General features: G+C 39.6%; 1 protein-coding gene across 1 annotated transcript; it reads right to left on the reverse strand.

Moving 5' to 3' along the window:
• Positions 1 to 5,498: 5,498 nt before the first annotated feature.
• LOC131225881 (DEAD-box ATP-dependent RNA helicase 46-like) lies at positions 5,499 to 24,657 on the reverse strand. Its single transcript, XM_058221478.1, has 7 exons — positions 23,561 to 24,657; positions 19,534 to 19,761; positions 16,828 to 16,896; positions 15,979 to 16,248; positions 11,212 to 11,562; positions 8,663 to 8,940; positions 5,499 to 6,773 (listed from the first exon to the last, which is right to left on the reverse strand). The coding sequence occupies exons 1-7, from the start codon at positions 24,596 to 24,598 to the stop codon at positions 5,750 to 5,752; spliced, it is 3,258 nt and encodes a 1,085-aa protein (XP_058077461.1). The 5' UTR covers positions 24,599 to 24,657; the 3' UTR covers positions 5,499 to 5,749.
• Positions 24,658 to 24,868: the final 211 nt, after the last annotated feature.

The following is a 24,868-nucleotide window of genomic DNA, read 5'->3' on the forward strand; positions in this document are numbered from 1 at the left end:
TTAGTTAGTCACTCGAACATGATCTTGTGCTTGCGGCCCATCCGAGACTTGGAATTTCATCATTTTGTGGCAAAGTATATATTTCAACAGGCTTATTACAACCATTGTGTCAAAAATTACATAAGTTCACTAATTAGAGATATTAAAGTTGATTTAGTAATTAAATTCAAACCGCTGCAGATATACTATATATGAATAGCTATATACTATGAATAGCTACTTTTGGATTAGAGTTGATTCTAATATAGGGTGCCAAACACAACAAGAGGGTTTCAAATCGAGGGGTTCGAATCCAAGAGTTTCTAATCCACACTCCCAAACAGGCCCTAAAGGTTGGTTGGTTTTTTTTTTTTTTCTTTTTTTTAATGTGAAGTGCCACCTTGAGCAAGACACAGAGAGGAGATTGGTGGTGGCAGGGTCACCACACAATCCACATTTGTTTACTAATTGGGCCCAACTCAAATCAACATGTTTAGGCCCAAGCCCAGACCAAAATGGCCCATAACTGAATAGTTAATGGGTTGGCCTTAATTTCTTTTTTCAGAGATAACGAGAGCTTTCATTAAAAAGGCACTGATATAACACTAAAAGCCAAAACAACCAAACATATCCTACAAAGCACAGCAATTCTGCAAACATTGTGGAAGCGTTTTCCATTCCCTTGGAAGAGAAGAGATAGCCTCTCATTAGCTTGAATTCTTTTTTGCAAACAACCTAAATTGTAGCCTTACACAATATTCACCTTACATAAGGCCCACCGTTGGGTGATCAAGAAGTATTGGACGGACCATGGAGCAGTCGAGGAATGAGCAAACAACCATAGCCATTCAACCAATGAACTTCTTTTGTACTGTTTGTGGGTTCTATGGTAGTGGACATTAGGGTGGTCCACTTCACTCGCATTGTTCTTGTGTCATGGTTGATAAGACCATTAATGATGTATTTTTTTTTCCACCTGAGTTACATCTCCTTAATGATGAAATTACACTTAAATAATAGGGAGTTATTTGATACTTTGGCAGGGCATGAAGCTTGATACACGGGTGCTTAGAAATTGTACATGTGGTTGTTGGACTTGTTATATCTGATCTGACATGGCTAGGTCAATGGCCGAGAAGATGTCGCATGGCAGCCATGTAAACTACGTGGCTAAGATAACCATCAAGGCTAAGAGGTAATAGGCATGTGGAGGGCATGGAAAATTTTTTTTTTTAAAAAAACTTTCTAGCAAACATTAAATGCTTAAGACCAACAAAACCAACTCTCTGCAAAGCTAAGAGTCCAGTGATATGAAGAGTTCAAAAAAGCTTTATGTAAATGGTGCTAACCAAAATAGTAAGAGAATAATAAATATATGATCTCTTTTGTACACATGGCCAAATAGGCTACACTTATGTAGAGGATTAAAAAGAGTTGCACGAGATTTCCCCTGGATGCTGCTGAACGCTACGCATGGCCACCACTTCTCCATCTATAGAAGTAGCATACGAAGAGAGCTTGAGGCCTTGGTGCAACAATCAATCAAAACAAGCCTTACATCAATACAAGTAAATACAATGCAACGCTGCTTATATATGTGTCTCTCATAAACATCTATCTCTTTACTTTATTCTAGTTTAGCTCCCAATATCTTACTAATGCAAGTCTTGCCACAAAGCTTGATTTTCTACCAAGTGACGAACAAATTGTCAAAGATTCACCATTCATAAAGCCTACTTATCTTATGGTTGGCTTTGAAAACTGGAACACCGTAAAATATGCCAATTTAAGACTTTTATGCATAATCACAAATCTTCTTAAACTCACGACCGAAGGAAAGGAGTGCACCAGATGTGTTGATTCTTAATAAGAAGAGGGAAGCTAACACTAATCACACTATAAGATTTCTAAATTTTGTATATTGGGATTTATGTAAGGGAATATTTTCTTTAGAACTATGGCTTAAGGGGAGATAAAAGTATATAAAACCAAAGCCTTAGGTGCATATTAAAAGCCTATATACCCTATCCTAATGAGAGACTCTCATAATATGTATTATGTTATTGTGGTGATAAGATGTATTGAATTACCATGGTCATTCAATAAGAGACTTCTGATACTATAATCTTTCCTAAGAGATGATATTGCAACAAATCCACGTGTAGATCGGAAATAATTTATCCCAATTTCTAATTGCTTATCTTAGAAATTGATCTAATCGCACCTAGTCAGGCATATTTAATTCTGTATGTACATGCATACAAATCCTAATGCTTTGATTGGAATGCACATTTATCTACTTTTGAGATGGAATAGATTCTATCTTTACAAGCTTAATTGGTCAAAACCGACTAAAAATATTTGTATAATAATATATGAATATATTTTTTAAAACAATTCACAATAAAATCAAGCTAACCATTGATTCAGTACTTTAGACCAATCTCTTGCATATCATCACCATCACTTGATTACGTTAAGATCTTTTTTTAACCTATCTCCATAACCTTATCTTGATTTGGTCACTTTTCAAACATGCCTGTGACCTAATTAAATATGTGCATATGGCCTTAAAAACTCACACTAAAGTACTCACCCTATCGCAACCTTGCCACATAATATAAAATCATAAATTCACAAGATTCACTTAAACGACTAGCATACTCGCACAATGAGTAAACTATAATTGTCCGCCATTTGTAGGTAATTATTCTAATAGCACGTATGCCTCGATATCCACATCATGAATGATCAAGTTTTTGTCATTTATGAGATTATCACATGGGATACATATGACCAATCGATAATCTGTCTTCATTGCTATATATAAGTTTACACAATCTAACCAAATGGAAATCGATTGACCAATTTATATGAAATCTCATCCTAATCATTTCATAAATCAAGATGGAAATATATCTTATATGTACATACATTTCAATATATGTCATTTCCATTGTATATACTTACACAATAACTCATGTGAGAAGCGAACTAAGCTTTTAGTTGACAAATATTGCAACATCTCCCCATTGAACGAGCAATCTAAATAGCTGTATGCATACATCATCGTGAAACAGCCGCAGCCATACATATAAACTCAAACATTAGAAAATCTCAAAATAATCTAATGAATAAATACACATGTATCAATAAAAGTCCCTTGAGCCTTACAAAGTCTAAAAAGCTTTACAAGCACTTCAAGTCAAGGGACAGATCCCATACCAACCGAATCTTCGTAGAGTTATCTAACTTCATCAAGAAAGATTTGTACAAGGGAAGATTAGAACATTTTATTTAGCCTCTTAGTGCTCAAGTCAAGGGACAGATCCCATATTATTAAAACAACTCTTTCAAAAGTGTCATGCTTCATCAATGCGGTATGCCAAAATCTACAGAACGCCAGACAAATCTACTGGTGGGCCACCTTTTCATTATCCGATCTGTCCACCTGGTGAGCACCATCATGGGAAGGTCCATGTCCCCAGCATCTCTTCCCCATCAGATAAATCCCAGCTATGCCAGCTATATCAGCTTTGTGCCTTTTAAATGCACAGCTATAGATAATGGCCAGCAAAAAAAAATGGTAGCCCAATCAGGCAGTTAGGACCTTCCAATGAAGAAATTTTCTGTACCCCACATCCATAGCGAGACCCACCATATGGATGGTTCGGATCACCACAAGGTAGGCCTCACGATAGAGGTGTTGAGCAGAGCAAATTGCTACATGGATCATTGGATGCCTGGATATTTGGCTAAAATTGCTTCAAGTTCCACATACAGAAAACGCTCCAGTGCTCTCATATAACCCTGTAAGTTATTGTGCTCCTAGTTGCATTGGCAGACATACTGAAAATTAGGTCCAGGACAGATTTTACAGGCTACTATGCAAATATCACACTAATCTGACAATTATAACCATCTAATCGTAGTCTTTAATTTGGATTTTGGAGGACGTCGATCAATCTATTTATTTTGGAACCATCGTGGATTACTTGTGATTCTAAAGAGTTACATTTTTAAGGAAATCCTAACCATTCCACCCATGGCTACAAAAGTAAGGATAAATCAGGGATGGATCGGATGATGCAATCAGATCGATCAATTGGATAGACGGCTCAGATTGCTCAATTGGACTTGATAGACAGCTCAGATTGATCAATTGGACAAAGTGACCAATACAACTAGGAGCACTATAACTTAACAGTGCCGTGAGAGCATTGGGCATTTTCCCCACATACAGATTCCTATTGTGCAAGGAGCTTTCCTTAAGGATTCCTTGCCATGACTTCACGCTTAACATTTGAATGGGTACAAGTTCCTTCTATGATAAATAAATAAATAAATAAATAAATCAATCAATGTTTCTATAGGGTTTTATAGTTATACATACGGTATACCATTGTTTTCCTTCCCCTACAGTTGATTGCACGCTACAAGCCATTAGGCTAGTTTACAACGCAACCCGACGTAGGTGATCATTTCCCATTTGAAAATAGACTTAGAAACAGTAATGCTACCACACAAAACCCAACACCCCCCCCCCCCCCACTTTTTTCTTAATGTGCGTGATAAAAACCGACTTGGTGCCCACATTTCACACACAACAATGCCAAAAAGCGTGCCATTTTGTATGGCGTGAGATGCGTGCACAATGGTTCTCTCCGCACGCAAATCTTTGGATGCATATTCCATGAAGCACTCAGCTCCAAGAATATTCATGCAACCCTAAGCTGTGGGGCCCACCGTGATGTATGTGTTGCATCTACACTTCCGACAGCTCATTTTAGGGCATGAACCCAAACATGAAGCAGATCCAAATTGCAGGTGGACCACAACACAAGAAATAGTGGAAAAAATGAAACCCTCCAAATCCGGTTCATGAGGTGAAGTGAAACTGGATGATGGGAAAATACAAACATCAGCTTGATACAAAACCTGTCTGGCCCCCCAGAAGTTTTTAAAGGTGGAATTCATTCCCATAGCTTTGGATCATCTGCCTCATGCCCTAAAATAAGATGAACAGAGTGGATAAAACGTCTACGTCATAGTGGGCCACACAGCTAAAATGGTTGATTGGGTCTAATACCATTTCACAGACATCATCAATCCATCCAGACACTTGGGAGTATATGCTTCCTCAACCCCCACAAAAACCAGATTAAACTGTACACCACAAACGCGATAACAGGAAACAAAACAAATGTGAGTCTTGGCCAGAAGCACAAACCTCCCTCCCATAATGCCATAGACATGCCCTAAAAGTTCAATGCTTTTGATTGTTTGGAAAGATCCGGACACACACCCCACGTGAATGGGCCACACTCACAGGACAAAAGAAGCCGATTGCTATATAGAAGAGGAAGGACAAAATTTTAAAAAAAAAGTTTTCTGAAGAAGGATCCTTTTTCTAATTTCACATGGTACATTTTTTGAGGTAAAAACCAACAAATCGTTTCTGAAAATCTAACATTGCACCAGACCAGAGCCCAGAAATTTGGAACTTTAACCCTAATCCACACTCACAAAATCTCCACCTTGATTCTCCAAAAAAATAACACTAGTGCCCCCACCAACGCCTGGCAATATCAGGTCTTTGATCCCCCTATTACATTGGGCAATTTTGTCCATTGTCTCCCTCTTGGGGCCTCTTCCCTATATATCATTAGTTAAAAATTCTCAACAAAGAACAATGTGAAGGGCCAAAAAAAGAAAAAGAAAAAGAAAATAATAAATCAACATGTCCAGGAGATTAGTGCTGTAGTGCACCTCACTGACCAGCCACTGGGAATTGGCTCGAGTCGGCTACAGGCTCACTGCCGCCGAGGATTGGATTTTCAGGCACCAGCGGTTTCCTTGCAGGCTCGTCAATCGGAAATGGGGCCCCATTCGGGCCAGGAGACATGGGTGACATCTGCGATGGTGGAGGAGCTTCATACGCAGCAGCTGGCAGAGGGTTCTGGACTCCACCTCCAAATGCAGCAGCCGGAGGAGGATTCTGGACTCCAGCTCCAAATGCAGCAACTGGTGGAGGATTCTGGACTCCAGCTCCAATCACTGCAGTAGGAGGATTCTGGACAACATCCCAACCGGATGTTCTCTCAGATGTTCTCTCAGGTCTCTCGTAGCTTCGGCTGCGGCTGCGGCTGCGGCTTGGACTGCGACTCCAGCTTTGGCTGCGGCTGCGGCTCCTGCTCCGGCTTCTGTCATAATCCCATGTCCGCACTCTATCTGGACTTGGACTGTAACTACGGCCTCTATTCCTGTCTCCACCACCTCTCCGATTGTCATACCGGCCACGTCCATCCATATTGTCATACCGGTCATGCATGCCCCGGTCATGCCGACCCCGACCACCTCCACCTCCACCCCGACCACCTCCACCCCGACCACCTGGACCACCAAACCCTCTTCCCCGGTTTCCGCGCCCACCGAAATCATTTCTGCCGCCGCGCCCACCAAAGTCATTTCTACCACCGCGCCCACCAAAGTCATTTCGGCCACCACGCCCACCAAAGTCATCTCTCGCACCTCGGCCTCCAGAATCCCATCTGCCGCCTCCGCCATGGCCCCTATTGAAACCTCCACCACCGCCCCGTGTAGCCAAGTCCCGCACTTCAGGTGGGACTCTCTGGTTCGCTCCCTCCAGGACTTTCACCAGATCTGCAGCATACTTCCAGTCCTGGTCAGAGAAGAATGTGTATGATACCCCAGTAGCACCGGCTCTCCCAGTCCTTCCAATTCGATGGACGTAATCCTCAATCCCCGTTGGGAAGTCATAGTTGATCACCACCCTGGAGTAGAACAAAATCTTAAATGAGAACAATTCCATTGCCAACAAAAAGTGAAAGATAACTGCAAGTAAAGAAAATATAAGCTGTGATCCATTACTAATTCTTCCTACCCTAGAAGGATGCCAACTTATGTGGGGCCCAAGTAGGCTAACATACTATCATCATGGCAGCCCACTGGATAAGAGGGTCCACCTTAGATTGCACATGACCCCGATATCACCCTTGTAGGATGATCACAGCCATTCATACAAAGAGCCTGCAAATAGGACAGTAAGACCAGTTCACTCTTACGATCCATCCATTTTGCATGCCCTTAACGTATGGCACTGATTGTCCAATCATGGCTTGGGGGTACAATCTATGGTGGATTCCACATATCCAATAACCTTTGTTGATCATAGGTGGGCCCACTCGGACCCAAACTAAAATTCACAACATAATGAGGTACAAAGGATTCATACAGGATCATAGCTCTAGAAAATACATCAGATAACAAGGAAAATTACCAGGCATATGATACATGCATAAAACTGGAAAGTGGATAGAAACTTGGGATGGCTACTTGGTTTCTCCACATGTTTGAATAAGATCTATCCATATATGAAACCAAATATATAAGCCGACGTTGAGATAATTAATCAAAAATATCTACAGACGTAAAGATAATAAATAATTAGCTTATGGAAATCTGAAATTAGGAGATGCCAGGGGCACACCTATCCACATTGACAGACTATTTCAGCATTTACTGCCTGCACAGCATTTTTGGCGCCGGCAAAACCAACAGAAAAATAATCTTTCACATTTTCCTTTTTCACCTACAGGAGTCCCGCTTCCGCTAAACTCCATAGTCTCCATATAATCAGATACTCTAATATGTTGTCCATCAAGGCACACCAGGCTAGCTCTTATTTTTATCTAATATGTTGTCCATCGAGGCACACCAGGCTAGCTCTTATTTTTATAATTTCCTAAATAGTAAACAATATAAGACGATTGTGAACAACCAGATACATCAAAATGAGTCTGATTGTAAACGGGAGAAAATAAAATAAAATTCCATCCTATTGAAAGCTATTCGGAAACAGGATCTGTAACATAACATTCCCACCAGATCCAACTACAGTGGCTAAAATCGTATTTGAAGATCCAGTGCATTTTATGAACTTATGGATATATAATAAACTTTTTGACAATAAAAATTAATGCGAAAATTATTATCTTTCATAAATTGAGGTTGGGACTTTGGATTTTGGAAATGAAGATAAGTCACTGCTGGATCCAGCTACGAGATACAAACAGAGGTCCTTGGTCCAATAAGCACGAGAATCGTGCTCCTCACTCACCTCTTTGATGGAAGAAGTGCACCATCTTCTTGAAAGTAGGAGTTATTTGTCGGACACAAAGAAGCAGATACAAATGCAAGTAATTTCATTCAATCATAAAGCAGAGGTTGCAGGCTGAATATGTTGAGATAAATAAATGATTTAAAGAAATATTAGATACCACAATGTTGAAATCCAAAGAAATGCCATCTATGTTATTTGACATCTTAACTAGTGATTCATCACAGTTGATCGACCAAGGCCCAATCAATCATAAGAGAAATCACACAGGTTTTCAGCTCATGTAAAAGAAGAGATAGCCTGTGCATTTTGTCCATATAATACATAATACATTCCATGTATCATTGAAAAACCATGAAAACCATATAAAGTGAGCATTCCCATCATTCTTAGCAACAAATGGACAATCAACAATTAATTGAAAATTTAGTGTGAAAAAAATGGGAAAGGCCATGATGAACAATTCCTCTTTTAATCCACATCCCCTTCAAGTTTCAATCAATTCCATGATAAATATCATATGGAACCAAGGGAAAAAATCACCTGATGTCTTTGATGTCAAGTCCTCGAGCAGCAACGTCAGTCGCAACTAAAATTGGGGATTTGCCACTGCGGAACTGGTTCAAAACCCAATCCCTCTCACCCTGTGTCTTGTCACCATGAATTGCAGCAGCACCAAAAGTACGCCCAATACTGCGGGCAAGCTGATCACACAACCTCTTTGTTGAACAGAAGATGATGATCTTGGATCCACGCTCCTGAGCTCTAAGAATCTGCTCTAAACGTCTTTGCTTCTCCATTTGTGGAACCACCTCAACATACTGCAGTAAAAGAATATGGACCGTCTCCATTGGGAACAGATGAAAGAAGGCAGAAAGTAGCATATAGGAAATATTCAGAGTATGATTGATTTTCAGAAGGGCCCCAACAAGGCTACTCATCTGAATCGGTTTAGGATTTGAGCCACATGAGCCAGCATGGGGCACATGCAAGTACCAGACAATCATAGCATGTATGCAACCAGGCCAAAAGTGGGCCAGACCACTCATCAGGTGGGCCACATGCGTAAAAAAAATATACAAGAACAGCTATAAATTTTGTAATGTTCCACATTACATGCATGCAGCCACCTAACAAGCATATATTGGCCAGGCACAAAGGTTATTGCCTACCAGATGAACAGCCTAGATTTCATAAATGGGCGCCCCATAGGAATGTGTAAGTTAGAGAAAACTATTCCTATTCATGAATAACCTTCGCATACATCTTTTCAAAAAGAAAGTCCCTTTTTTTCCAACAAGTTATCATGAAACAAATAGCTTCCATTGATAAGCATAATGCTCCATTTTTAGCACATTATTGAACACTGGATAACTTGAATGTTCAAAAACATGCTTTCATAATCTTATTGCATCTACTGCATTTCTGTAATGCACTGGATCAGCCTATTAAAAAGACTAAATCATCTTGTATCATAAAAATTCAGGGAACTTTGGCATGAAACAAGTTGAATAATCAGGTATTTTGCTTTCTTACCTCCACATGAACATGCAGATTCAGTAGGGGCCAGTATTCAACAAGAGAAGGCTCGCCCTTTGGGCAATTGGATTTTTTGTGACGATTAGGTCAGTGTGGAAGGCATGGTAGAATCTTCGCCGACAAGTGTAGGTAGGAATGTTATTTCATAGAAGTCAGGGTTTATGTGCTGACATGAGCATCAGGATCCCCTTTATTTAAGGGTTGTAAAATAGAGGAGAATGAATCCTCCAAATATGGTTGAGGGGCATCGAGCAAAGTGGAGATTTTTGTAGGGGACGTCTTTTTTTTTGTAATTTTCTCTTTTTACTAAAATTTCCAATTTTATCATTCAAAAAAAAAATCACAGTGAAAACTGAATGTTACAAGGCCATCACGTAAAAACTGCATGCATATGTGCAACAGACATCATTGTTTCAATCAAAACATACAAAAGCATGTATTAGAGGCTAGCCTATACCAATAAACCCTACAAAATTCCCTAGCTATCATGAAACGGAAGAATATATCAGATTTTTAAGGTGTATCCTATACCAGTATCCTGGTTCCATAATGAATGGTCTGGCATCCTGGTCCCATAATGAATGGTCTGGTATCCTGGTTCCATAATCAATGGTAGAATAGGAGATAATCGCTGCAAATTCTGGAAACAACCATTGTAATACTTGATGCCAGTAGCCACTGCCATCTTTAATTTTGGAGATTACACAGATGGAAAGCTAAATTTAACAGGAACTCAACCGATGTTGACTTATGATTCCTCTTTAACAAACAGGCAACTTCCCATACTAAGAAAGAAATAAAACAAAAGATGTAACCTATAAATGGATAACCTTTTTCAACAAACTGCCTATGTTGCATGCCAAATGAAGAAACAGTGGACCATCTCTTTATACACTGTGCATTCACATATCGGATATGGACAGAAATTCTGCTCCACTTCAAGATCCAATGGACCTATCCAAACTATGTTCGAGGATTGCAGCAGGCATGGCATGGTATAAGGTGTGGAAAGCACAGGACAAAGCTCTAGAGAATGTCTCTCTTGGCCGTATGGTGGGCTGTGTGGGAAGAAAGAAATGGAAGGTGTTTTAATGACATGTCGAAATCGTTAGAGGCAACTGTCAATAGGGTGATTCACTTTATAGTTGAGTGGGCTTATGCTGTTGATAAGCTAAAGGGTTGTAATCTTCTTTTTCTAGGGGAGTAGCTGACTGGCTATCTCAGCAGTTCAGCTCTCCCTTTGTGTTCTTTCTTTCTGCCTTTGTTTCAATAAAATATCTCGTTACTTGTCAAAAAAAAAAAAAAAAAAAAAACAAAGATAATAACTCAAAACTAAAAAATTATGGAACATAGCTTCAGCTAAAATAACAAAAAAGAAACAGGACTTGGGACATCACAGAAACAAACTGGTAAACAATTGCCAGGTTTTGTGACACTGTCATTTGCCAGGTCTCAAATTGGAAAACAAGTGCCAGGTTTTGTTCCACCGTCATCATTGCATATTTTGGAAGAAAATTACGAAGATGAAAAGGATCCCTGTGTGTAATGGTTACCTGTGTGATGGACTTATTTGCTTCAAGCTCATCAACACTACCAATGTTGACCTGGACAGGATTCACCAATAAATCTCCAGCTATTTTCCTCACCTCCTTAGGCCAGGTTGCTGTGTACATGAGAGTCTGTCGGCGAGGAGGAATCTCATTTACGATTTTACGGATCTGAGGTTCAAAACCCATATCAAGCATACGGTCTGCTTCATCAAGCACAAGAAAAGAAACTTGGCGGAAGTTGATCTTCTTCATCTCAAGGATGTCATTAAGCCGACCAGGTGTAGCTACAACAATGTCTGCTCCTCGCTCTATATCTTTCAGTTGAGGGCCTTTTGGAGCCCCTCCATACAAGCACTGAACAAGAAATTTGGGAATGAAGACATTTAATCAACAAATAAGAATATATGGTAACTTCCAAGAGAGGATCACAAAACAAACAAATAAAAGAAGAAGGAAAAGAAAGGAAGAAAGACTGAAAGAAGAAAAATACTGTAGATTCACAAGAATGACGTATCCCTTCCATCCCTTGGATATTTGGTTAAAAAAGAGTGCATCTCGTGATTTTTCTTGGTAGCAAAAAAAATAATAATAATAATAAATAAAATAAATAAATAAATAAGAGAAGAAGAAGAAGAAAGGAAATCAGTTGATGAAAGAAGTTTAATATAGGAAGCCCAGCAATAAGAAGGAAAGAATCATCAGTTGGTTCCACTGAGCTCAATTTGATGACCGGCTCAATTGGTTTTGGGTGTTTTTAGACGTGGAAGAAAAGGTAAAACTTGAGTTTTCAAGCTAAGGGGCGGTTTGGATGGGAGTAAATGGAGGTAAATGGGGGGAATTAGAACTAAATTGATGTAAACAGCATTTAAGATGTGTTTGGAAGGGAGTAAATGCATGGAAATGAAATGAAATGAAATGGGAGTAAATAGCAAGCTGTTCCGTAACCGTAACCGTAATGGTGGCCATAACGGCCACCACCGTTACCTTTACGATACAGGGCATAACGGCTGTTACAGCCCCGTAATGGCCGTTACGGTCTCTCTTTTTTTTTCTTTTTTTTTTTTAATTGAAAACCCTCCCGAAAAACATGTATCTGCCCCATAATGTTGATTAAAAAGTATGAAAAACCTATATATGTCCCATAATAGACCATTATGGGGCTATTATGGCCTTTATAGGGGATGTAACGTGCCGTTAACAGCAATTACAGGTTATTTTTTTCCATAGCGGCTGTAACGGCCGTTACGACCCCGTAACGTGTGCCACCGTTACCTTTACGTAACGGCCTTTACGGCACACCGTAGTAAATAGGCTTATAAATGAAATCCTCTCCATGAGAGAGGATTTGGAAATAAATGGGGAGAAAGGCCTTTTTGAGCTCCCTTGGAGAGTCGCACGAGTAAATAAAGGTGCCACTATGCACACGTCCACCATACACATGCCACGCTAATGATACTCCGAAACAATCCAATTATTGGTTACATCACTAAAATCACACCAATAAAATAATCCAAACCATACAAAGGTTGGCCATCTAAATGAAAGGTTAAAAAACATTGGCAAGTAGTTTGTTTGCGATCCTTACATTTGTGGCCCACCCAAGACTCAAAATTTCCTCATTTTTTGCTAAAGTATATATTTCAATGGGTTTATTACTATCATTCTATTAAATATTAGATATTTACAATACTTTGGGGTATAAAAGCTTATTTGGGATACCACATATGTTCCTGTGAATATATTGAAATTTACCAATGCATTCCAATTCCTCCCATTTACTCCCATCCAAATAGAATATTTGGATTTCAAAAGCATTCCCTTTTCTTTTCTTTTTTTGAAAAATCAAATGCATTCCATTTACTCCCATCCAAACACAATTGAGTAAGTCATTTACACCTAATTCATTTACCTCGAATTCCATTTCCCATTTACCTCTATTTACAAGCTCCCAAATGAGCCCTAAAAGGAATCAAAGACCCGAACAAAATCATGATGAGTGCACAACTCAAAGGATGGAAAATGTTCTTGTAATTCTCATTGAAGCAGGATCCAAGTTGGGTATGCTGGATAAATGCCGAAAAGAATGGGAGATCAAAAGATATTATGGGCATCATCTTTTTTTCTTTCCAAGTCCTTTTGAATAATAATCTATGTGAAACATCCAAGAATTTGGAGATGTATCCATTATAACACAAGGCGGACAAACAAGGTAGACAAAACTCTCACCAATGAAGTGACCATTATTGTGTATTTGGCAATCCCTGCCACTGTTTTAAATAGCATGAGCCATGCGTAATGTAGCATGTAGCATATGCTACATAGCATTACATAGCTTCCACAATATGTAGCATACACAAATAGCACAAATACCCAGTAGCATACGATATTTTAGTTGCAGCTCTATGACCTATGCTATATTTGGGCATCATAAGCTACAGGTGATTTTGCTTTAAAGCTTTGAAAGATCTAGTTTTGGGGTTTGTGATTTTTATATTAGTTTAGCACCCACTAGAAAATAGTGGTAACTCATCCTCCCCACACGTGGCACTGAAGTACGTCTATCCAGACCATCCAAACTATGGGTTCATGTTGCGGATGGTGCAGATCTCTAGAATCACACCTCTCAAGCAATCTGAACCATTTGTACAACAACGTCAAGTGTACAGTTGAAGAACGACAACTATTATTAAATGGTATAGAACTAACACAAAAGAATAGCCTTTATAAAACAGAAAGCTCGTCTGAGAGAAAAGCCCTAACACTTCAGCTGCATATCACCGCCAACCCCAAAATTTACCCAATTCAATTCTCTGAATCCAAGTAACCATTCAAGACTAAGATCTAGGGGATCAATTGGCCCTAGGAGAAAAACATTTGGATAGATTTTCAGGGCCATTGAGCACAAACAAAGGAGAAGATCGAGTTCCACCTTTTCATGTCCATACAGCTGTGGAGCTCAAATTTTTCCCTTTTTATTGAATTTATTTCTAAAGCTCAGGAAAAGTATGTACTTGGCCTTGATTCCCCCGAATGGTTTTTACTTCATTTTGGATGAACATTTTGTTTTTTTACATTTTACATTTTTTTCTTTCTAGGAGATTGGTTCCTAAGCAACATTGTAGAATAAGCCTGTCCTACAGCACATTTATATGGGGCCCACTATGGTGTATAGCATGCCACCCAACCCATCCAGTCTAGCAGGGTCGATCCAATCATGGGCCACCATGCTACAATGGAGGTTTTTGAGTGGTTATATAATGTATTCCATGGTGTGGCCCACCAGATGATTGGATAGATTGGGGCATCCTATCATCACAGTTGGGCGAATTGCTGCACTGGTTGAATGGTCTACATACACAGTTGGCCCCAGACAGGCAGTTGCATGCTAGAGATTTTTTCACTGTAACTGCAAAAAACAATTATGTACAAAAACACGGTCCGCCTCACTTAAAAATGAGTTCATCTAATTTAGATAACAGGAATAACAAGTTTTTTATGATTTCAGGCATCTTTATCGTTATTTTACTATCTACAATATTGTTCCTGTTAGCGCTACACAGTACACACTACACAGCATTTTTTTAGAAGGATTTTGATTTAAGGGCCTGGTTATTTATACTATTGGACACAGCTAATGGAAGGCTTAGATCTTGCACAAGGGACATGTGGTAGCATGTATATGGGCCACACAACATGCCATATTCCTTATTTAAAAGACTGATCTCTACCCCTTAGCTAATTGTATTTGCTTTTTTAATAATCTTAATTAAAAAAGAAATACAATTAGTCAAGAGAGATCAGTGTTTTAAATAACAAATAGTGTGTAGTATAGCCCATATGCATTTTTCAAGAAGTAAAAAACATACATTTTCCACCATCATTAAGCAATAAACATGGAGTGTTAGCCCATATACATTTATTGCTTTTTTAATTTAGCAATAAATCCTCATCTGAATTGATCATTTATCAAGAAGTAAGAACAAACATTGTTCACCATCATTAACATTTTTTAAACGAAACGGTATTTTATTAAAAGAAAAGGTTCATTGTCTTGTCATAGCATTGTCCCAGCTATTTGGGGTCAGCTATAACAATTCTCATACTTGTCATCTAGTTAGCTGTAAAATAAGAATAGAAATCGTTGTCTTGTGTAAACTGAGTGTAGATGTGTATAAGAATAATCAAGGAAAATAAGAAGTGAATCAGTCGTCTTCTGAAAACTGGGGAACTTGTATGTGTATAAGAACAATTATGTTACAAGTGATAGTGATGTGCTCCAAAGACCTTTCACAATCAAGAGTGGTGAATCTGGTGATTGAACTCATATTACTCCAGTACCTAATCAGTAACCATTACTTTAAACCAATAAAACCAACCAAACCACCAGCTTGAAAAATCAATGATTCTTCAGGAATTTTAAGGCAACGGAACAAGTTCTTCAAGTTCAGGCTTGAAACAAGATTTTCCTAATGTCTGAACAAAGTTGGAAGCGACAACTTCGGCTGATAAGAAGTCTTTTTATATTTTTCAAACATAAAAAATTTCCATCCATGGACACAACTTTATAGCTCCAATGCAAGGCCACCCTTGTCAGCCAGGATCCTAGATCATTAATTTCAAACAAGTTTTAATAGCATAAGACATACAAAAATAATAATAATATTATTATTATTATTATTAATGATCACATTAAGTGCCGCAAAGAAAAAGGCATCACTCATATTTAGCACAATAAAGAAAAAGACTTGCTCAAAGTTCACCAGAACTTACTGCGCAAGATATCCTTGAAGTTCTACCAAACTTGATTGCCTCATCTTGTATTTGAGTGGCAAGCTCCCGAGTTGGAGCCAAAACTAACACCGTAGGGCCAGTCTGAGAATTATTCCGGCAGCGCTTCAGATGAATAAAAGCAGGTAAGAGATAGCCCAAGGTCTTCCCAGAACCTGTTTTTGCAATGGCCACTATGTCCCTACTCTGTAGTGCAATTGGCCATGTCTGCGCTTGTATTGGTGTTGGAGAAGAAAAACCAGCAAATTGTATCTGAAAATGAGAAGAGAGAAGAATGAACACAGTAAACCACACGAAGGGACAAAGAACAATCATCCAGATAATGCCTAGAATTATGTTGAGCCATATGTTATCATATGAAACAAATAAATAGATACAAGAACAACCCCATGTGTACACGGTTGCTTACTGAAGCAACTCGAGGAAGCAAAGGGGGCTATTTCAGGTCGAGTGGCGCAGTCAAGAAGCCACATCGTGTGATTTGGACGTAGGCCCACTCTCTCAAAACGTGTCCAAAGTTAAGGCTCCAACTATATATTTGCAGGCCCCCAAGGACGGAGCAGTTGCTGTGTGACAAGGTGTATAGCAGCACAGCGTACGACATATGCTCCTCTCTGGAGCAAATATCGCACCTGCGACAAGGGACAACGGACATGAGTTTATTCCTCTATTATATAAAAGTGAACAACCCAACATAAAGAAAGAAAAAAAAAAAAAAAAGAACTCTTAAACAAGATTAAATATTTATATGCTTACCATAAGATAAACAAGGATAACATCATACCACCACTTTAAAAGTTGCCAGTAAATGACAAGTGCAAGTAAACTTACCTCTCTAAGTATCTCTGGAGGGAAACCAGTGGCTTCAAATGTCATAAATGGTGCCGGTACATTGTCTCCCTAAGAAATTTATGTTCAAGAATCAATGTCAAAAATAGCCAAATTTAACGGAAAAGTGAAAATTGACAAAACCACAAGAAAGACTTCATCCCTTACCAACTTCACTAGTATTGTGAAGAAGAACTGCTAGAAATAAGCTACAAGATCGCTGTTAAACCGAGAAACTAGCACATATTTAAATTTCCATATTACCAAGTTCCCTAATTGGCACACACGAGACTGCTAATAAACAATCGCAAGATGAATCATTAATGTAAAATTTTCTACAAGCATGTGAAACATCTTAGGTATTGGTTGAAGTCCTATGGAAAAGAATTGATATCTGAAGTCATATCACCCCGCATAGACAGGCATGATTTTATACAGAAGAAATGGGAACTGTGTTACCCTTAAAGAACTAAAGATCTTTCTCAAACATTTCTTGATAGGTCAATATTACCAAGATGGTTACCCCGATGGTGGGAACCATGGCCTGGCTTTTTCAAAAAAACTTTGCTATAATGATAGAGGCACCACAGGCAACCTATGAAGTCACATATCAGAACACTAGAACTGGCTTGACACATGATCGAGATGAGAAAACTTTTTGCAGGGAGCATCCCCAGACAGTGCATACCATGAGCTGTTCCTGCATTGAAAAAAAAAATCTGGGGAATGAAACTCTTCGCTGAATCAAACATAATGAGCTTTTGAAGCAGTTTGCTGTGCCGAACTACAAATCCAATCAATGGTTGCAAGAAAACTCCTACATCTGTGGCCATCAAATGTTGGATCCAACTGCAGGTGCCCTTTTATACCTCTGACAACAGTTGTCAAGTTAGACTGCAGTCTAGCACCTTAATATGCAAGCAAGTACCTTGACACTCACCTCTTCAAATTGAAATTCACCTGTCTAAGAAATCTTTATGTCTACAATTTATTCCCTGTAGAGCTTCCATCTCAAATACAATGTAAGGCATGGATTAACAGTCCATCTGAGTGGTTTCCAGAAATGTACAAAACAGCCAGCCACCTGTGCTGGTAAAGTTGGAATTATGAAACCACAATACACAACGTGCATCACAGCAATACACCAATCGTTCCTGCCTGTGCTGGCACGGTAATGCATAGAAGCTTCCAATGCTTTACAAACACGACTCTTCTCTGAAGAGCTCTTGAGTATTCCATGATTGTTCAATAATGAACAGTTCTTGATACCTTGAACAGCTTCTTTCCCTCTGGGAGCTTTTATGAATCCTAATGTTAAACATGAATCATCTTTTAAATGCAATTAGTTGGGATAGAGCGGAGTGGCAGAAAAGGATTCATGTAGCTGACCCTAATTAATTGGGATAAGGCTTAGATGATGATGATGATGATGAATTTTAATAGATGAAGTTTAAAAAGGCATGCCCTGCATCAGCTGCATTAGTGTTTCTCGACACGTGGCATGGGTGCCAAGTGCCAAAGTGTCCAGCACGGCAAACTCCAAAAATCTAGGCACTGGGACACTTCTGTACGCAGAAAAATAATTTGTTTATAAATAAAAATGTTATAAATTAAAATAAGATGATGAGAACACTAGAACAACGGAAATGAAGAAAATAAAAAATAGAAATGAATATTCACAAAGATCCAATAAAAACCAATTACTAGTCCTCTAAATTAACAAGGTTTTTTTTTGGAAAAATAAACTAACAAGTAATTGGTAAACAAAATACTGAAAATCAGTAATAATCACCTCAAAAGATGGTAGTTCATATGAAAATTACTCGCTCTCATAAGAGATTAAAGAGCCACAACATAAGGACAGCAACGCCAAAAGAAGAACAAAGCTTGTGCTTTTTGGTTATATGGCTCATGGTACCAACAGTGAAAAATGAAATAAAACATAGAGTGAGAGGAAGTTTTTACTAGTAGTTTCTTCAACAACAAGAGAATGGAGGCAAGCTTGAGGGCTAAGAACACGACATCTTTTGACTTACCGAAAGAAATTCACATTAAAATTTTTGAGAAAGATGAAAGAAATGTGAAAAATAAGCTTGGACATCTCACTTAGAAGTGTCCGACACACCGCACTTTCCAATGACAACACTAAGACATTTCGTCCCTACACATTTTGAAGTGTCATGCCCAGGAGTGCCCGCAAGTGTCGGCACTGCAAAAACCCAAAAAGTAGAAGTTTCCAGGAAAAACTGGCTGCATTTCTGCTTCTTAAGTTCTGCAGCACACCACATAGTTTTCCATCGCCTAAGTACCTCTCTATTATCCAAAACCTATGGAAATCATGTAAAGACAATTCCTATTTGATATAGCTATTTGCACAGGTATTTTACGATTAAGTTCTGCGGCACACCACATAGTTTTCCATCGCCTAAGTGCATCTCAATTATCCAAAAGTACCTATATATAGAACTCCCCTGCACGTCTTCAATGGGATATCATAATCACAAAACCACCAAGCTAGCTACCACTAAAACCTATATGTGACCAGCAATCATTTATAACTTGAAAATATAAGTCTAAAAAGTTTCAACATATTATTTCAGCATCAAAAGCTGGCGTGGACCAAGTTATGTGCAGTATCTTGAATGATGTCATCATAGTGGCCATTGTTGCAGAACTCCAAAAAACAACAAAAGTTCATGTTACACAAACCGTTGCATTCACTTCATGTTGTTGTCGGTAGACCTCAACAGGTGAGAGATTTGTCAGATCTGGCGAACCAAGAATCCTTGGTGATGGCCTCATAGGCACATTACTGGAGAATGTTTGACTGCCAGCAGCATGATTGTACGTGTTAGGCATTGGATGCCCAGCTCCAATGTTTAAGCCACTGCCATGAGGAGTGAAATTTTGAGGCGGAACAGGACCAATCCTCATTTCCTGATGAAGAACAAAAACAATGCCATGAATAGCCCATATATTAATAAAACAAACTAGCATAAAAATATCATGAAAAAAATATCCATGTCTTCCTTTATCAGAATACAAACTATGCAACGAATTATCAGAATTACGTTTGAAAATAGGGAATTACCATTTACACCCACCTTGATTGATTGCAGCACCCTTCATTTCTACTTAGGGTAACATAGTAGTACAATTTTTGTATTAATGTACCATCATAAGTATAACAAATGGGTGCTGCTATGGGTAAGGGAGGGTATATATGGCATCCCCTCAAAGAAAAACATAATGACATAATCAGACAAGAACATCTCGCAGATCATGCATGTCCATCCACCACAACATTCAGAAGTCCTTGAACAACCATAGGTCTTCTGAAAATCATTAGGAAGCACTACTACACGATGTTCTATTTTTCCATAGAAATTTGTTAGGTCAAGAAAGGCTCCAGAATTTATTTTCCTTGATATCCAACATGTGCATGAAAAAGTCCTTCAACAACCATAGGCTTGTACAAAAATCATCGCAAAGCACTACTACAAGATGTTCAGTTTTTACATTGAAATTCGTTAGCTCAAGATAGGCTCCAAAAGATGGTATTAAATGGAAAGACTGTTTATGGAGAAAAACTAATACAGATTCACATTCATATATGTGAGAGTATATGGGAAAAAGAATGATCTTTGCTTCTTTTAAATAAATAAATTAATAACAAAAATGGATTTGTTCAGAGTAATGAGACTACTCAAATATAGCACAAAATTCAATGACCAAGAGGAAAGACATGAGCCATTCACTCGAAATGAAAGAAATCCGAGCACAAGTCAAGAATTGAGAATTTTCTACAAATACTAGGGGATGTGATGCATGCAACACGCGTGGGCAGAGGAAGGGGGAAATCGGAACTGCGGTAGGCATCAATTGTGTAGAGCCATAGACAGCTTGACTTACGTTGACTCATTATCACTGCTGCATGGGACAAACATGCATCAGATCCACCCCGTCCATCCAATGAGCAGTCGCATTTACACAATCGATTCAAAAATCCAATCAGATTCAAGACTAACATCAGCTGCAACACAGGCAATGGTGTAAAATCATGCCTAAAATCTTTAAATTCCCATGGTTTCGCCCACATGAGTCTTGGAATGTCCTGATTTTCAAGGATTTCATTAATCCTATTGCGGAACATCAGACGAGTCGATTGGATGGCATGAACACACCACATTGGACCCCACATGCAATTTGGATGATTTTAATGGTTGGACTTCCCATCTCAACTGTTTCCCTTGGTGTAGCCTGCCTAAGTGTTGATGATTTTTGGGCCCTCATCTAAACAAAGGTTGGCACATCTTATGGATGAGGTGATGTGGTGGATCTCATCCACGTGAAGTCAATCCATCCACGTCAGTGAAAGTAACGCCTCTGTATTTGTACAAAAGCCATGCAAAACGTTTTGGAAGTCGGGGAGAGAGTCAGTGGGCATAGAGAGGCTTGGTGCAGGTAAAACTTTTCACAGGGAAATCTGAGCCATCCATTGGACAGCAGCCACATTTTCAATTTCCTGAAACACCCCTAAGTTTAATTAAAACATCTTCCCTGTACTTTGAATATCCAAACCCTTGAAAACTAATTGTGGGGGCAAAAATGTCCAAAATCTTCTCCCATTTTATAAAGCATAGTTTCATTGTTGTAACATTACAAAGTATTGTACGGTACACATCACCTATGGAACATTAATGTCAGCTATATGTATTCCAATGTTTATTGGTGGAATCAAGGTATTCAATAACGGTAACAGTGGCAGTTACAACCTTCACATGGTCGAAATTTTTTTTTTTAAGGAAAAAAAAAAAATTTAACAGTCCGTTACAGCCCCATATCGGCCCATCACGGGCCCGTAGCAGCCATTTCAGGCAATTATTTTTCAAATTGGGCATCGCGGCCCCATATTGCATAGCGGGCACCATCGCTACCAAGTAATGACTGTTACGACAACAATGTAACCTTTTTTAATACCATGGGGTGAAATAGTGATATCCTTTTCATGAGAGGGAGAGTGAACTATATGGAAAAATCAACCATCAAGCCTGAAGGATGTAACTGGGGCCTCATGACAGGAATTCAAGCTTCTGCCGGTGCTTCTCCTGATTAGTGTATGACTCTGTCACTTCCCTTTTTTAGTTACAGATTGTTTATTGAATAGAAAGAAAAAAAAAAAAAAAAAGATACATCAAAGAGATAAGAGTCCACAATACAAAAGGACCTCCTACAAACACCATCTTTAGCTATATTGGAGACGATGACCAGGATGCTTTTGAAGAAGGTCCCTCCACTCAAAAAGAACAGACAAATAGGCACATGCTAGAATATGAAAGTTTCTATGGCAGGAGTGAATTTAACCCCAGGGGCTGCAGCATAGCTCACTTAAGTGTTTCCTGGGAATATCTTTTCCCCTAATTGGCTTTTGACTATTATATGAAAAAAGAGAATCACAAAGTTACATGGGTTTCAATCTTTCCTAGGTTATTGCAAATATTTATACGAAGATCTTTTGATGTGCTAACTTTGGGTGCTTAGGCTGTGTAAGGGTGGCAATGGGCTGGGCTTGGACATATTAGCTTGGCCCATGAGACGGGCTTGGGCCTGATGTGTATGGCCTGGTCAATTTTTGAGCCGTGATAGGGCTTGTGTCTTTTTTTATCCCGACTTGGCCCAACTAGAAGGTTATTTAAGCAATTTACCCTCTTTTCCAAAAATTTAAATTTCAAGCCACATCTCCCTTCATTCCCAAAAAAATCCCCCTCTTTCCCCAAACACAAGCCCCTCCCTCTTTCCCAGAAGGTAAAAACCACCCATCTTAATGCCCGCAATCAGGCTGGACCGGTTTGGGTCTGTCTGGGGCCCAGCAAAAGATCCTTGGGCCTTCTATGTAAGGTCCATGCCGGGCTCAGGCCTTGGGTCTCATATTGCCACCCCTATGCGTTAGGTACAAGCAGAGTACACACATATTGTGGAAGAAGCGCGCGCGCACATACACACACAAAAAGCTCTCATGGGAACTTCATGAGAACTTTTGACACGTGATGTGGGCACAAAATCCAAGTAGTCCACTAGATGAGTCACCCCATGAAACCCCAAAAAAAGTTAGCCTTGGGGGTTTCATGAGGTGACTCATTTAGTAGACCGTCCGGATTCTGTGCCCACATCACGTGTCAAAAGTTCTCATGAAGTTCCCATGAGAACTGGTTCCCGTGTTTGTGTGTGTGTGTGTGTGCGTGTTTGCGTGTGTAACACCCTTTGACATGTGTTATCATTACAGCCACATCAACCCTGATATCAGAATTTGGGATGTCCCTCATGATGACACAAATTCTCTGATAGATGACAACCCTTTGCATTGAAGTAGCTGTGGTGGTAGCAAATGTAGAGGATTTTCTTTTATGCAAAGTATATTTCCCTGCAGCTTCTAACAGGGCCATAACCTAACCAACCCTGCCTGACAACACATATCAGTTGAATTTTTTATTCTACAAAATTGTCATTTATTTGTTTCTTATAAACACATCAATTTACGTTATTAAGGCTGCGCTTAGTTGCACCAAACATCATGAAATTGATTGATATTTTGCACCGAATTGGACTGACTGATCATGAAATTTCATTATCTTTGGTGCAGCCAAACACAAAGTTAAAAAAAATAATAATAATAAATAAATAAATAAATAACCAAAAACAAAACAAAACAAAACAAAAAATCAACTTCGGTGCACACCTGCTGATTGCGTGCTGGCGGAATAGGTGCAAGTTTTGGCTGCTGAGGATTCATTACAGCCCCACCCTTCCCACTATTGAAATAAAATTCATTGTTAGATCTTCCACGAGGATCTTCTTCATACCCCATCTTGAATCCCATAGGAGGCCCTCCACCTTGCTGATTATGAGCCATCACTTGCCCTGTCTGATTTGGAACCATCGGCCCACCCATTGGTTGACGGTGGACAGAATCCATCCCTGACTGCTGCAACTGAACCAAAGAAGCACCCTGTTGCTGTAAGTTACTAGAAGAGCTGCCCGGTTGTTCTGTGTGGGCCGAGTGAACGCCCATTTGCGGAATCTGAACTGGATGGGATCCAGGTGGCAGATTGTGAACAGAAGAATGAGATAAAGAAAACCCAGCTGGCTTTCCTTGTTGAAATCCAATTTCCTCTCTCTGCATGTACCCGAATTGCTGCCCTTGCTGAGGGGGGAACTGCTGCCCCTGTGGATGCGCAGTTTGCTGCATCTGCTGTTGTGTGATTTGCTGTCCCTGAGCAAAAGAGATTTGCTGATGTGGCATTTGATGCATCTGCTGATGCGGAAAATGCTGCCCTTGCTGCTGTGCCATTTGTGGCCCTTGCTGATGCGGCATTTGCTGCCCTTGTTGCTGCAGCATTTGTTGCCCTTGTTGCTGCGGCATCTGCTGCCCCAGCTGAAGGGGTGGCGTCTGCTGTCCCAGCTGTTGTGGTGTCTGCTGCCCCGGCAGCTGAAGCATTTGCTGCCCCGGGTGAGAAAGCATGCCATTTGGTTGCAGTGTGCGGGCCACAGGTATTGGTGCCAGCTTCGGTGTGGCAGTCGTGGGAGGAGGACCAGCCGGCAATGGAGGAGTCATGGCAGCTGGCTTCTCATATTGAGTAACATTTGTTTCAGGATTCCAGTAATATAAATTGCCACTGCTTCCATCAATTAATCCCTTCCAAGGTTTCGGAAGACTGGGATCCTCAGGTGCGTAGCGCGGCCCTGATGAAGTTGGAGCTGACTCCGTAGTTGCCATACCTGCAACTGCCGGAGAACCTAAAATCTGATGCTTTCAACTGTAATCCTAGAAGGTTCCTGGATCAAGTTACAGAATAAAAACACTAATTACAGAAATTCAAGGCTCTCGCTCAATAACCGAAGATCCAGGATCAACAAATGCTGAAAACTATCAAAGCAAGTAAAGAAACATAACAGATAAATAAATCATGGGCCAACGCATCCAAGGTAGATGTGGCATATTTGCATTTCAGTCCAGACCGTCCAAATCATGGGCCCAATTGTAGAT

This window comes from Magnolia sinica, chromosome 14, assembly GCF_029962835.1.
Source record: "Magnolia sinica isolate HGM2019 chromosome 14, MsV1, whole genome shotgun sequence".
Lineage (NCBI taxonomy): Eukaryota > Viridiplantae > Streptophyta > Magnoliopsida > Magnoliales > Magnoliaceae > Magnolia > Magnolia sinica.